The 14,746-nt window shown below is 58.3% G+C and overlaps 1 protein-coding gene across 2 annotated transcripts; it reads left to right on the forward strand.

Annotated features, from left to right (window-relative positions):
• Positions 1–6,296: 6,296 nt before the first annotated feature.
• THY1 (Thy-1 cell surface antigen) lies at positions 6,297–11,767 on the forward strand. 2 transcript variants are annotated; one of them, XM_054724880.1, is made up of 4 exons: positions 6,297–6,380; positions 8,612–8,672; positions 9,539–9,871; positions 10,615–11,767. In XM_054724880.1, exons 2-4 carry the CDS (start codon positions 8,636–8,638, stop codon positions 10,725–10,727), a joined length of 483 nt encoding a protein of 160 aa, XP_054580855.1. In that variant the 5' UTR covers positions 6,297–6,380; positions 8,612–8,635; the 3' UTR covers positions 10,728–11,767. The 2 variants fall into 2 exon arrangements, with proteins under 2 accessions (XP_054580855.1, XP_054580856.1); XM_054724881.1 differs by lacking the exon at positions 6,297–6,380 and adding an exon at positions 7,019–7,052.
• Positions 11,768–14,746: the final 2,979 nt, after the last annotated feature.

Here is a 14,746-nt window from a genome sequence, read left to right on the forward strand (position 1 = left end):
GTGGCTGCAAGTAAAACTTTTCTCATTATCTGAGTCATCCCGCTCACAGTGACGCTTGTCCTGCTCCACCTCAAACTCTAGCTCCCACTCATAATTAGGAGGTAAAACTTTATCAGGCAGGCTCTTGACTGAGGTTGCAGGAGCAACGAACAGAGGAGGAGGTGGAGCAGAGGGGGGTGGTGATGTTTTTAGAGATTCGCACCCCTCTACTGTAGGTGTAAAGCCATGGCAACACCCTGCTTAGACAGTCTTAAACTCTCCTGCACCAGATCGAACAGTCACAAATTAAGAGACCATAGTGTGAATGTAGGAATAGGAATTTTTTCTGGACCTTCTGCTGTGTATCGGTCACGCAACTGCTTTCCAACCTTTTCCCAGGCCTATAAGTTCACAGTTCCCTCTTCAGGAAACCAAGGGCAAGTTTCATTAACAATATTTAAGAAATCAAGAATTTGACTACGCTTAACAGAGCATCCTCTAGCTTTAAGCATTGTCTTAAGCATTTGAGAATAGAGGTCTCTTTCCTGAGACCCTGAATTTCCCATGTTTTACACAGAGCTATTTCAATCCGCTCCTTACATTACTTCTTAAATTCGTTGCGTGCGCAGCTTGGAGCCGTCCCCTCGCCTTTTATTGCTTAGAGTTCCCCTGTACTCAGCTCCTGGTCTGGGCGCCAGATATGGGGGTTCTCCAGCCATGACTAGCATGGCTAGAGAGCAAACAAGTCCTGAGTAGGGGCGACTGGGATTGAGAAAAAGAAAGAGACAGACACAGACGCAGTAGGGAAAGCTGGGGCCAGGTGAGACACTGTTCTTAGATGGAGAGACAGTGACCCAGAGCTAGTGCAGCATGTTTATTTTATACAGCATGATACCAGGAAGTCTTTTTTTTTTTTTTAATATATTTTATTGATTTTTTTACAGAGAGGAAGAGAGAGGGACAGAGAGCTAGAAACATCGATGAGAGAGAAACATCGATCAGCTGCCTCTTGCACACCCCCCACTAGGGATGTGCCCGCAACCAAGGTACATGCCCTTGACCGGAATCGAACCTGGGACCCTCCAGTCCGCAGGCCGACGCTCTATCCACTGAGCCAAACCGGCTTCGGCTGATACCAGGAAGTTTTACTAGAGTTTAAGACAAAGGAAATTATGTGAAATCATGCTTAAAGATCAAGCTGCAATTCTTCATTCTTGTGGCTTCTTATAATTGTCAGGCCTCACTGAGCCCGGATAATTGTGTCTGCCCCTGGTGCCTGGCTGAACTTAGATAATGACACCTGAGCGATAGGTCAGGACTGACAACATTTCTGCCTTTGGTGAGGTATGTTTCCAGGCCATGGCTTTGCCGACGCCACTGGACTCAGCCGACAACCTTTGCTCAGGTGCTCTCCCAAGCGCTCGCTACAAAAATGTGGGTAGAGGTTCTGAATAGACCCTTCTCCAAAGAGGACATGCAGACGGCTGGTAGACATGTGAAATGACGCTCTATATCACTGATCATCAGATAAATGCATATTAAAACCACATTAAGGTCTCACACCTGTCAAAATGGCTATCATCAATAAATCAGCAAACAAGTGTTGGTGAGGATGTGGGGAAAAGGAACGCTTGGGCATCATTGGTGGGAATGCAGATTGGTGCAGCCACTGTGGAAAACAGTATGGAGGTTCCTCAAAATGTTAAAAATGGCACTGCCTCGCGACCCAGCAATAAAGTAGCAGGCTTCTTTAAATCAAATGTTGACATTTCTATCTCCATCAGGGCTCTGTCCTCTTGCCCTTAGCCCTGCGCTCTAAGAAATACCATCTATGTTTGTCCTGCTCTCCAGCTAGCCGTGCAGTTCTTCAGGGAGTGACCTCACTCGGACGTTGACTTCAACTAGAGATTAGGAGAGCCAGAAGAGTGTAGAGCAGGTTCCAAGACAGATATATTTTTTAAATTTTATAGACTAGTCACATTTCCAAACAAGTTTGAGGCTCAACAGAAAGTTATCAATTTTCTCTTTCTGCCTAGCTAGGCCACTAAAACACAGACATCGGCCACCACTGCACAAGAGCAGAAAGGTATCACCTTAGACTGAAAATAGAGGCCTTAGGAAGGGGAAGTATGTGGCCTCCATCAGCCCAAAACGAGGGTTCCATAGTATGTGCTGTCCCGACACCTGGTGAGGCTGGGAGGACTTCACGGGACCTGACCACACATTCTCCTTACTCAGGACCAGGCATAGCTCCTGATTGTCCCTCAGTCTCGGCTGCATTCCCTGCCAGGCCACAGATCACTCAGACAAGTCCCTCCCACCCGCCGTGGGACGCAGGGCCAGCCCCGCTGCATGATATGACAAAGCCTGCTTCCCGGCTCCTGGGTGTTCACTCGGTTCCCAAGCGGGACTCCTGGATGGCCCTACATGGCATGCAGTGCCCTCCTCTGGGCTGTGCGTACATGTGACTCATAAATTGCTGTTGCTCTTACCTGTGCAGTGTCAGATGTCAGAGGCTTAGCCATCTCCCAGCCCCTAGAATGGGGGTGCCTCCCGCGTCGACAAAGTGAAGAAGAGGTTATCCCACAGGCAGCGCCCGACAGCCCTGTGCAGACTGTCCCACGTTGTCCTGTGCTTCCCAGTTCACCGAGAACCAGGGACCCCTCTGGCAGAACTCAGACCCCCTCCCCCCGGGAGCCGTGGAGAGCAGTGTCTGTGAGTCAGGGGAACGGGGATCGAGCTCTCCCCGGCAGAGCTCCGAAGTGTTTGTCTGGCCTTGGACAAATCACTCCTTAGGCCCCGATTTCCTGCTCTAAAATGATGGGATGCCCAGCCAGCGTGGCTCAGTGGTTGAGCTTCTGAAACCTATGACCTAGAACTGTGATCCGCAAACTGCGGCTCGCGAGCCACATGCGGCTCTTTGGCCCTTAGTGTGGCTCTTCCACAAAATACCACGACCTGGGCGAGTCTATTTTGAAGAAGTGGCGTTAGAAGAAGTTTAAGTTTAAAAAATTCGGCTCTCAAAAGACATTTCAATCGTTGTCCTGTTGATATTTGGCTCTGTGGACTAATGAGTTTGCCGACCACTCCTAGGTCCTAGAAGGTCACAGTTCAAATTCCAGTCAGGGCACATACCCACATTCTGGGCTCAGTCCCCAGTGTGGAGCATGCAGGAGGCAGCCAATCAATGATTCCCTCTCAGCACTGATGTTCCTATTTCTCTCTCCCTCTCCCTTCCTCTCTGAAATCAATAAAAATATATTTTAAAAAATAAACAAGAAACAGAATGATGGGATGGCTTGTCACCTCTGTGGTTTTATAAAGAACACTAGAGGCCCGATGCACGAAATTCATGCAAGAGTAGGCCTCCCTTCCCCCGGCTGCCACACTAGCTTCTCTCTGGCACCCGGGACCCGGGCTTCCCTCACAGCCCCGGCTTCGTCCAGAAGGACGTCCGGTCTAATTAGCACATTACCCTTTTATTATTATAGATTCTGCATAAATCAGTGAATGGGAAGAGGGAGTAACAGGTCGTATCCCTGAGTCACCCTAAAGGAGCCAGCATTTGAGAGGTCTGAGCCCAGGTCCCTCTAGCTGGAGCACCGCAGATGGTGGGAGAAGAAAGATCTAGGGGTCAAGAAACAGCCACGGTCTGCCAGGAAAGTCTGCCTTGGGTTGGCACCTTTAACCCTGCCTGCTTTTAGCATCTGCCCCCGTCCCATTAGTAAATGGGAGTTTCTAAATCTTCTCTCCTGCACCACCCTGTGCTCCCAGGTCGTCTCCTTTGAGCCATTAACGCGATCCAGATGGAGACCTCGCTCTAGCGGACACATGACTGCCTCTCCCTCACAGTCTCCACTCCCCTCCCTGTCTGGAGGCCAGTGCTTGGGGACCCAGAATGTAGGCCAGGTTCTCAGAACTTATCAAAATAGCACAGCCAGGCCTTCCACCCAGCAACACTCAGAGAGGAGGCTGTGGAGCAGAAAACGGTGCATGGGGTCTCAGCCCATCGGAGCCCGATCCGAGCCCCATCCAAGCCTGATCCGAGCCCCATCCGAGCCCGATCCGAGCCCAGATAGCTTTTGTAGTTAATGGGCCTCTGGGAAGCCCATGTCCTGCCACAGGAAAAAAGGAACTGTCTCCAGCTCCTAGCTGTGTGTGTGCGTGTGCGCACATGTGAAGGGAATGCTCTTAGCCCGGCCTGTGGCTCAGTGGTTGAGCAACTATGAACTAGGTCAGGGTTTGATTCCCAATCAGGGCACATCCCTGGGTTGCAGGATGGATCCCCAGTAGGGGGCGTGTAGGAGGCAGCCAATCCTGATTCTCTCTCATCATTGATGTTTCTCTCTCTCTCCCCCTCTCCTTTCCTCTCTGAAATCAATACAAATATACACTGTGTGGCCAGATTATTATGATCTCTGAATGCATAATAATCTGGCCACTCAGTGTGTGTGTGTGTGTGTGTGTGTGTGTGTGTGTGTGTGTGTACATGAGGCCCGGTGCATGAATTCGTGCATGAATGGGGTCCAGCCTGGCCAGGGGGAGGGGACATGGGTGGTTGGCCGGCCTGCCTGCTGGTTGAACTCTTGGTCGAGGGGACAATTTGCATATTAGCTTTTTATCATATAGACTAGATACTGAGTGGCCAGATTATTATGTGTTCAGAGATCATCACAATCTGGCCACTCAGTGTGTGTTTTAAAAAAGGAGAGAGAGAACAGTCTGATACCAGACTAGTGCCCTGCGGTCCCCAGACCCCAAGCTGCTGTGAGAAGTGCAGACTCAGGCAGCTCTACTGAGACATGAGGGAGAGACGAGGGGACAGGGTAGCGGCATTCATCGCCCCCAGAGCTCCTGTCGTTCACCAGAGCGCGTGGCCCAGGTTGGACTCCATGAGGCTCCTTCCAGGTAGAGCGCTGTCACTCTGAGTGCCAGAGGCCGTCTAACCTCCGGGGGGAGAGGAGAGCGTCCCGCTTGCCAGCCCAGGGCCGGCGTCCAGCAGGGCCATTTACAGTAATGGGCGCTGCAGCCAGGGAGCGCCCGGCTACGGAGAAACAGAAGAGCAGGAGGCAGGCCGGTGGCGGGAAGGCCGGGCCCACGGGATGTCCTGGCCAGAGTTCACAAAGTGGCCATGAGAACGCAAAGAAATAAAAGGGTCCTTCCTTCAAAAAGCCCCCTCACCTGTGGGCGGAGACAAGTGGTCAGCGCGGGCTGTAAAAAAGCCCAGCCCTCACCAGTGTGGCTCAGTGGATAGAGCGGCGCCTGCGGGCCAAAGGGTCCGGGGTTCGGTTCCAGTCAAGGGCACTTTCCTCAGGTTGCAGGTTCTTCCCGAACCGGGCCCTGGTCAGGGGCGTGCAGGAGGCAACCAATTGATGTGTTTCTCTCACATGGATGTTTCTCTCTGGCGCTCCCTCTCTTCCGCTCTCCCTGAAACCAGGGCAGTGCCCTCCGGGAGGATTTCTTAAGGAAAAGCGCCAAGCGGATCGGATCGGCGGCGCCAGGACAGGCGCCTAGGGAGGTGGAGAGCTCCCTCCTGCGGTTCCTTTCCAGTTGGCCCAGCTCCTCCCCTGCCCGCAGCCCCAGCGTTCCCCCCTCTAGGCTGGGCCTTGAGCATTGGGGTTCGCCAGCCCAGGCGGACGGACAACTCTCCCACTTCCTAGCCTTGAAATGGGATGAACCCAGCAGACTACTGGGGGGTGGGCACCGGTGGGATGCCCAGCACTCCTGCCCTGGTCTGGTACTCAGGGACTTGGGGGGGCGGGGGGGGGGGAGATGGGGGCAGGAGCCTTCTAGCTCCCTGCGCAGGGAGTTGCCAGCCCAGGAACTGAGACGGTGCCCGGAGGAGACAGCCCTGAAGGCTGGGTGTTAGGATGGGGGGGGGGGGGGCTGGGACCTGGAAAAACGGGGTGCAGTGCTGCCCTGCTCCCCAAGGGCCGCTCCAGGGTGGGAAACACCCCACCATCTTCCTTTGGTCAAATTTCACCTCCAAACCCTCTCCCGGAGCCTCCCTGCAGGTGAGCTCGGGCGGAAAAGGAAACAAGGTGAGGCCACTGCCCAAGGGGACCGGCGCTGGCCTCCGCCCCGCCCCTCACCGCTCGGCAGGTTCGGAGCCCGGCTGGAGAGAGGGGGGCGCAGTCAAGGGGAGCCATCGCCGCGGCGTCCTGAGCGGGGCCTGTGCTCCCCGGCCCGGCCCCCGTCAGGCCCGTCCGCGCGGTGAGGCCCCCGCGCACGCCGCCGGCGCCCCCGCCACCGGCCCGCTGCCTCGGCCTCGGATTGGCCGCCCTCCGCCCCTCCTCCCGCCCCCGGGGAGGGCTGCGGCCCCCGGGCGCGCGCTGCAGCGAGGCGGCGTCTCCCGCGCGCAGAGCAGGAGGCCGGCGGCAGCGGCGGCGGACGGGGAGCAGGTGGGCGCCGACCCTGGGTGGCCCCCGTGCGGGGCTGGGCCCCCGTGCGGGGCTGGGCACGTGCCGCGCGAGCCCCCGCAGCCCGGGGCGAGGCTGGGAGAGGCGGCCTGCGCCCCGGGAAGGAGCTGCGCAGCGCAGCGCCCGGGGAGGTGGGGAGGGTCGGCTTCCCCGGAGGGGGCGCGGGCAGGCGCAGCCTGCGGGCCGGGGTCCCGCCGCTCCTGCCTCTCCAGGAAGGCCTCCGGGCTTTCGCCCGCGGGGGGCGGGGGCGGGGGCTCCTGGAGCCGGGGCGCCGGAGGGGAATCGGGAGGAAGGGCCCAAGGACACCTTGGGTTCCGCTCTCCACCCAGAGGATCCCAAGCCGCGCTCGCGAAGGCCAGGGCCAGGGCGGGGGTGGAGGCGAGGGCGTCAAAATTGGGGAAAGGGGACGGAGGGTGGTGAACTGGAGAAAACTGCCCTCGGCCTCGGGCGGGGCATCTGAGGGATGGGGAACCGCAGTGCCGCGGGCGGGCGGGGGCTGGGTGGAAGGAAAGAACTGGAAAACGGTGAGGGCGGAGGGAGAGCTCAGTGGGGGGCGGGGAGAGACTGAACGACGGAAAAGAAATCGGCGTGGGCGCTGGAGAGGGCGGTGGCGGAGCTTCGCCGGGGTCTGGTCTGCTGAGCCCACGCGGAGAAGTGAGAACAGGCTGCGCCCCATCCCGCCCGCCAACCCTCCCTGTGGCCCCCCCACCCCCGCAGCCCCACCACCCCCACCCCCGCAGCCCCCACCCCCACCCCCGCAGCCCCCCACCCCCACCCCCGCAGCCCCAACCCCGCCTTCCCTTCTTGTTCTCGCCGCTGCTTCAGCTCCTGGGTCCCCAAGCTCGCGCCTCTCTCCATGGCTCGGTGTCCAGGAGCCAGAGCCAGATGCCACCTCCCGGTCTACAGCACCTACAGGCCCCTCTCGGCGTGGCTCCAAGAGGGTGTAGCCCAGCCGCGGGACCCCAGCCTCGCCAGCCGCAGGGCGCAGCGCCGGGCCCTCGACTCTGCGAGCCACGCGCGCCCTGTGCGACTGGGCGCGCGCATTGCAGGCCCTCCTGAGGCCTCCCTGGCGAGCAGGTGCCCGGTGTGGGGGCCTGCTCTGAGTCGCCTGCCTTGCCAGCCAAGATTGCAAAGAAAAAAAGGGCGGGCAGGGCAGAGAGCCTCGGCCCGAGACCACTGAAGCAGGCCCAGGAGTCCTGCGAGGAGAACTGGACATCTGGGAACCGCTTGGTTTCTCTGCGGTCCGACAGCAGGAGAGCAGCGCCCTCCCCGCACCGCGAGCAAACGCCCGCCCGTAGCTGTGAGCCATGTGTAGTGCTAGCTGGGCGCCCGCAGCCGCAGCCACATCCCTAACCACACCTAACCACACCTAACCACATCCCTAACCACACCTAACCACATCCCTAACCACACCTAACCACACAGCCACAGGAAGAGGGCGACGGAGCTTCCTGCCGTGCCGGCCTCGTGCCCACGTTGTTAGCTGACGCCCAGAGGCATCCATTCCTTGAACACCCTTGGAGCATTGACAGGAAGTGTTTGGACACGGATTTCCTCCTGAATGCGAACTAGAAATTCCCCGGATGAGCAGTTTCTGTTTTAAGAGGGTTTCAGCATGAAAAGCGTTTTGGAGCCCTGGCTGGGGCAGGGCGTAGTCCCTTGCACCGGAAGGTGGCTGGGTCCATTCCGGTCAGGGCACGTGCCTTGTTTGCAGGTCCCTCCTGGTCGGGACACATACAGGAGGCAGCCCATCTATGTCTCTCCCTCCCTCCTCCCCTCCCTCTTTCTAAATGACCTCAGATGAGGATTTTTTTTTTTTTAAAAAAGCGTTCTGGAGGCGGTTGTACAACAATGTAAATGAACTTCACACTACTGAGCTGAATAGTGTGAATAGTGTGTTAGTGTCCTTTGCCACAATTACAAGTAGGAGTCTCCTGCCTTCCTGAAGGGAAGGCCGCGGTAGAATGAAAATCACTCAGCCGCCCTGGCGATGCTCAGCACCAGCGCGCACCATCGCAGGGCCTGTCGCCCTCCCCCTGCGCTCCCTGAGGGAAGGGGGGGGGGGGCGCAGCGGTGCGGCCACTGGAAGTAGGACACGGGTTCGGGAAGGCTTGATTGCCTGCCAGCGCCTTTATGGCCTGTGTCCCGGTGGCCCCCAGCCCCCATGGCACACCGGCCTCATCTCCTGGCTGACTCCCTGTTCCCACCCGCAGATCCAGAACCCAGCTCTCGGCACCATGAACCCCGCCCTCAGCATCGCTCTCCTGCTGACAGGTACTGGGCTAGGGGCGGGGCTGGGGTTCCAGCATCCTGGCTTCCTTCCTCTGAAAAGCTAGCTTCTTCCTCCTGGCCTGGGAAGGTGGGGATGACTATGGGAGGGAGGGCTCTTCTTCTTTTCTTTTTTTCAAATACATTTTACTGATTTTTTACAGAGAGGAAGGGATAGGTATAGAGAGAAACATCGATCAGCTGCCTCCTGCACACTCCTTACTGGGGATGTGCCCACAATCAAGGCACATTCCCCTGACCAGAATCGAACCTGGGACCTTTGAGTCTGCAGGCTGACGCTCTATCCACTGAGCCAAACCAGTCAGGGCTCTTCTTTTTTTTTTTTTTTTTTTAATATATTTTTATTTATTTCAGAGAGGAAGAGAGAGATAGAAACATCAATGAGGAGAATCATGGATCGGCTGCCTCCTACACACCCCACACTGGGGATCGAGCCCACAACCGGGGCATGTGCCCTGACCGGGAATCGAACCCATGACCTCTTGATTCCTGGGTCCAAGCACAACTGCTGAGCCACATTGACCCGGCAGAAAGGGTGCTTTTCATCCCTAAGTCAGCGGGGGCCCCTGGTCGACCTGGCGGCCTGGGTGATTTGGGAAACATTTCACAGAGCCCACCCCATATGGAGCTGGAACCTCCATTGGGAACTCCCCAGGGTGTCCTGGCCCTGGGACACATGGTGGGACCAAGCCTGGGGTGCCTGAGGGAGGGCTGGGCATGGAGGAGGGCTCAGAAGGCACCCCCTGTGCCCTCCTGGGCGGGCCCTCTGCTGTGAATGGAGGGAGGCCTCCTGCTGGGCAGCCCGCACCCCCTCCCGACCTCCCCAGCTCAGAGGGGGCGCTCTGGGGCAGGCTTGCAGGTGGCCGGCGGACAGAAGGTGACCAGCCTGACGGCCTGCCTGGAGGACCAGAGCCTGCGCCTGGACTGCCGCCATGAGAACTCCACGAGCCTGCCCATACAGTTCCAGTTCAGCCTCACCCGCGACTCCAAGAAGCACGTGCTGTTAGGCACGTTGGGGGTCCCCGAGCACACGTACCGCTCCCGCACCAACCTCACCAACAGGAACACCCTCAAGGTCCTCTACCTGTCCGGCTTCAGCTCCCGGGACGAGGGGCTGTACACCTGCGAGCTGCACCTCCCCGGCCAGCTCCACGTCTCCCAGAAGAACATCTCTGTGCTGAGAGGTGAGCGGCCCCAACGAGGCCCCTAACGAGGCCGGGGAGCGGGGAGGCTGCAGGGCGAGCAGGAGCAGGCAGTGCTCCGCTGGCCAGAGGAGGGGCGCGCCTTAACCTCTCCCTTTCCAGCGCCCTTGGGAATCCCTGCCTTCAGAGAATGGGCGAGGGTCAGGGGTCAGTCAGACAGGCCTCCACCATGACGTGGCCTCCACAGTCCTCCCTCTCCCCACCTGGAAAACGGGGTTGACCCCAGCCACCTCACCCAGTTTTGTTTGTTTGTATTTTTGTTAATTCTCACCCCAAGATATTTCCATTGATTTTAGGGAGAGAGAAGGAAAAACGGAGAGAAACATCGATGTGAGAAAAGCACATCGATTGGTTGCCTCCTGCATGATCCCTGACCAGTGCCCCAGGCGGGGGAGGAGCCTGCAGCCGAGGTACATGCCCTTGACCGGAATCGAACCCGGGATCCTTCAGTCTGCAGGCCAACTCTCTACCCACTGAGCAACACTGGCTAGTCACCCCCAGTTTTCCCGTGAGGATGCTTAGTAGAGATTGGGTATGATGTTAGCTCAGACTCAGGATCCTGCTCATGGGAAAGGTGATTGGTTCTGCTGGACCAGGTTGGCCCTGGTCCCGGCCGAGAGCCTCATGGCACCAGTCTCCCCAGGGAGCCGGGCCGTCTCCCCGCAGGTGGCGGCCTGGGCCTGCTCCTCATGCCTGCTCTGCCCTCTCCCCGTCTCTCCCCACAGACAAGCTGGTCAAGTGCAGGGGCGTCAGCCTGCTGGCCCAGGACACCTCGTGGCTGCTGCTGCTGCTGCTCTCCCTGCCTCTCCTGCAGGCCCTGGATTTCATCTCCCTGTGACCTGTGACCTGTGACCAGATGGGCCACAGAGGACACAGGAAACCACAGGCCCCGTCCAGACAGCTTCCTCCTCCCGGTCAGCTGACCCCTCCCCCAGTCCCTTAGACACCGGGGGAGATGGGGACCCCACCCTCACAAGGAGTCCTGTGCTGCATGCCATCATCTACCCACTCCCCAAGCCCGCCCCCAAACGCCTCCCACCCTCCTCACACCACTGGCTTCTCGTCCTTGCTCCAGAGCTGCTGCTGCTGCTGTAGTTTATTCAGGGTTTTCCTTCCTTTTCTTGGGGAGTTTGTGAAAAGGAAAGCCAGGCTGGGGCCTGATGGACAGTGAGGACAGGGGCGGGGCTGTGGGGCGGAAGGGTACCTGTGGGGTGGGGGGAGTCAGCCTGTCCTGGGGAACAGACGTGGGAGGGAGGTGTGCTTGGGTGCAGAGCCCCCTCAGCAGCCCCGCCCAGACGTGAGGGCCGCTGGCGCCTGTGGTCTGTATGTGAGGAGAGAGCCGGGGGCGTCCTCCCCGCAGCCTGAAGCTGGCCTCTTCCCACAGACAAGCTGGTCCAGTGGAGGCCTCGGTCCAGTGGAGGCCTCGGTCCAGTGGAGGCAGTGCTAACGAGGGCGGGAGGGGGTGAAGGGAGGGCCCCTCCTCTCTCCCTCCATCGGGATGCTGAGAAGGGGCCTGCCGCCTCTCGCTGCCTCCCTAGCAGCTGAGCGGTGTCTGTCCCAGCCCCTAAGAACCCCGGACGCTGACCTGGAGGCGGTGAGGGGCCAGGGAGCCCAGAGCCACGGGTTTGGCCCCAATGTTTGTCCAGGAGGCAGAGGCGTTTCCTTCCCTCCCAGCCCCAGCTGGCGCCTGAGCCTCACCCCCTGCCCCACAGCCTGCTTCCGGGGGGGTCTGGGGCAAGCCCTGAGGAATGGATTTCCCCGACACCCAGCCCCCGGCCTGCCTGGCAGCTCTGCCTCGCCCTGTGACATGCATTGTGCCCCCGCTTACGGCATCTCATTGAGGAAGAAGAAAACTGCACAATAAACCAACCTCTGGAATCTGTGGTCCCAGCTCTGCTCCTTCTACCCCCGGGCGGCCCACCTGGCCCATGAGGTCTGACCTGCCCCCAGCCAGCTCAGAACCGCTCTAGTTAACGTGACACATTTGCCCAAATGAGTGGACCTCCCTTCTGCTGATGCACCTGGCAGGCGACAGGCCCACCTGCCCATGTGTGACCCTGGCCCTGAAACATGCTAACAAGTGCTAAGAGGTGGAGCCCACTTTTCCTTCTCACATCTGGTTCTCGGGAATGCCCCCTCCAATTATGCCTGCTGTGGGGAGGGCATGTGCTGGGGCAAGTAGAGGAGCAGGCGTGGGCCCAATAGGTGCCACCCATCACCAGGGGGAGGGGGGGCGCCGGAGCCCCTCCTCAGCTCCCTCCCCTAAGAGGCCATGTGCAGGCTGAACTGGTGCTAGGACAGGGTCGCACCAGGTTTCAGGTTCCCGATGCTGGCAGCCTGAGGCACCCCCACAGCCTTCCCTGCTGGGGCAGGGACCTGGGGGAGGCGGGTGCAAATACCACGCCCACTCACTCCTTGGTCAGCTCTGGGTAAAATGGTTCCTTCTGAGCATTTGTTAAAAGGCCCAGTATCTAGCCTGCCCGGCGTGGCTCAGTGGCTGAGCATTGACCTATGAACCAGGTCATAGGTCAGAGCACATGCCCAGTGTGGGGTGTGCAGGAGGCAGCTGATCAATGGTTCTCTTTCATCATGGATATTTCTATCCCTCTCCCTCTCTGAAATCAATAAAAAATAAAATATTAAAAAGGCTTAAAAAAATAAGCTAGTATTCAACACTACTGAACTGTACACTTAAAAATGGTTAAGATAGTAAATTGTCCATGTGTTTTTACCACAATAAAAAAAAGTGCAGAGTCAAATTCATAGAAACAGCCACAGGGCGGTGGCCAGGGCCGGGAGGACGTGGGAGCCACTGTTCAGTGCAGTTTCCGGTTTGCAGGCTGAGAAGAGTCGACAGGATCGTAGTGGCAGTGCCCCAACGATGTGAGTGCGCACCGCCGCGGCACACTCGGGGACCATCCGTGCCGGTCCCGTCCCCGCTGTGTGCTTTGTAAGGGAAGCAGCCGAGGCGCAGGGAGCTCTGGAGCGCTTCCGTGAGCGTGCACACCGGTCACGGCTCACCAACCACACACTTACATCAAAACGGGGGTCCCATCAAATGGAAATGTGACCTCAATAAAGTGCTAAGGAAAGGCACACGGCCTCTGCCGGGCCCGGCGCTTCCCAGGGGAGGGGGCAGGAGGAGGCATTAACACAAAAGACAGACTGCACTACTTTGTTTTAATGCTTTTTTATTGATTCTTACAGAGAGGGAGAGAGAGAACATCAATGATGAGAGAGAACCATTGATTGGCTGCCTCGCATGCCCGCTACTGGGGATGGAACCCGCAACCCAGGTACGTGCCCTTGACAGGAATCGAACCCGGGGCCCTTCAGTCCACAGGCCGACGCTCTATTCACTGAGCCAACCCGGCCAGGGCTAAAATCCAAACTCCTCACCATGACCTCCGAGGCCCTACGGGACCTGGATCTAATCTCCACAGACACCTTGTCCCACGCCCTCCCTGGGCCCGAGGAGTGTGCCCTTACCTCCCTGTGCTGGGGCGCCCCTGCAGCTCATCAGGGGGCACGTCTTCCCACCTTCAGGTCCCGCCCCACAGCCCCATCCCCAGCTCTCCCCCACATCCTGACCAAGGCTCCACCACTGCTCTCGGACTGCCTCCTCCAGGTAAACGACACGAAGCTACAATCATCCGATTTACACACTGGTTTACTGGCATGCTGCTGAAGAATAACAATAGAAGCAAGAAATCAGGAGGAGCCCCAGCCGGGTTGCTCAGTGGATAGTGTCAGCCTGAGGACTGAGGAGTTCCAGGTTCAATTCCCGGTCAGGGCACATGCCCGGGTTGTGGGCTGGATCCCCAGTGCGGGGAGGAGGGGTGTGCAGGAGGCAGCCAATCAATGATTCTCATCATTGATGTTTCTCTCTCTCCCCCCTCTCCCTTCCTCTCTGAAATCAATAAAAGTATATATTTTTGAATTTTTTTTAAATTTCTTTATTGATTAAGGTGTCACATATTTGTCCTCATCCCCCCATTCCCATCCCACACCCCTCCCCACGGATGCCCCAACCCCCTATTGAACTAAACCATTGGTTAGGCTCATATGCATGCACACAAGTCCTTTGGTTGATCTCTCCCCCCTCCCCCCACCCTCCCCGACCCTCCCTCTGAGGCCCGATAGTCCGATCGATGCCTCCTTGTTTCTGGTTCTGTTCTTGTTCCTCAGTCTATGTTGTTCATCATTTCCCCTAGATGAGTGAGATCATGTGTCACTAGAGATATACTTATAAGAACTGAATGTGAGACGAGCAATAATAGTTATGCTGACAGGCAAATGAATCAGTCTGTAGTGAGTTTCTTTCTGGACCAACAGTTCTTTTGAGACCCAATTTCAATGTCCACCAGTTCCTTATGTGTACATGTCAGCACTGACCCCTCAGCTCTGGATGGTGGACAAATGGTGGTAATGCAGGTCCGACTCCCTCTGGTTTGGTCTCGGCCAGACCCAGGGGCACGGCTTCACCCGGACTCAGGGGCACGCGGCCTCACCCGGACCCAGGGGGCGCGTGGCCTCACCTGGACCCAGGTGTGCGCGGCCTCACCCGGACCCGGGACCCAGCCTCACCCGGATCCAGGGGCACACTGCCTCACCCGGACCCAGGGATCCAGCTTCACCCAGACCCAGGGACGCGTGGCCTCACCCAGACCCAGGGGCGCGTGGCCTCACCCGGACCTAAGGGCGCGCGGTTTCACCCGGACCCGGGATCCAGCCTCACCCGGATCCAGGGGCACACGGCCTCACCCGGACCCGGGATCCAGCTTCACCCAGACCCAGGGGCGTGTGGCCTCACCCGGACCCAGGGGCGCGCAGCCTCACCTGGACCCAGGACCCAGC

The sequence above is a fragment of the Eptesicus fuscus genome, chromosome 13 (assembly GCF_027574615.1).
Source record: "Eptesicus fuscus isolate TK198812 chromosome 13, DD_ASM_mEF_20220401, whole genome shotgun sequence".
Taxonomy (NCBI): domain Eukaryota; kingdom Metazoa; phylum Chordata; class Mammalia; order Chiroptera; family Vespertilionidae; genus Eptesicus; species Eptesicus fuscus.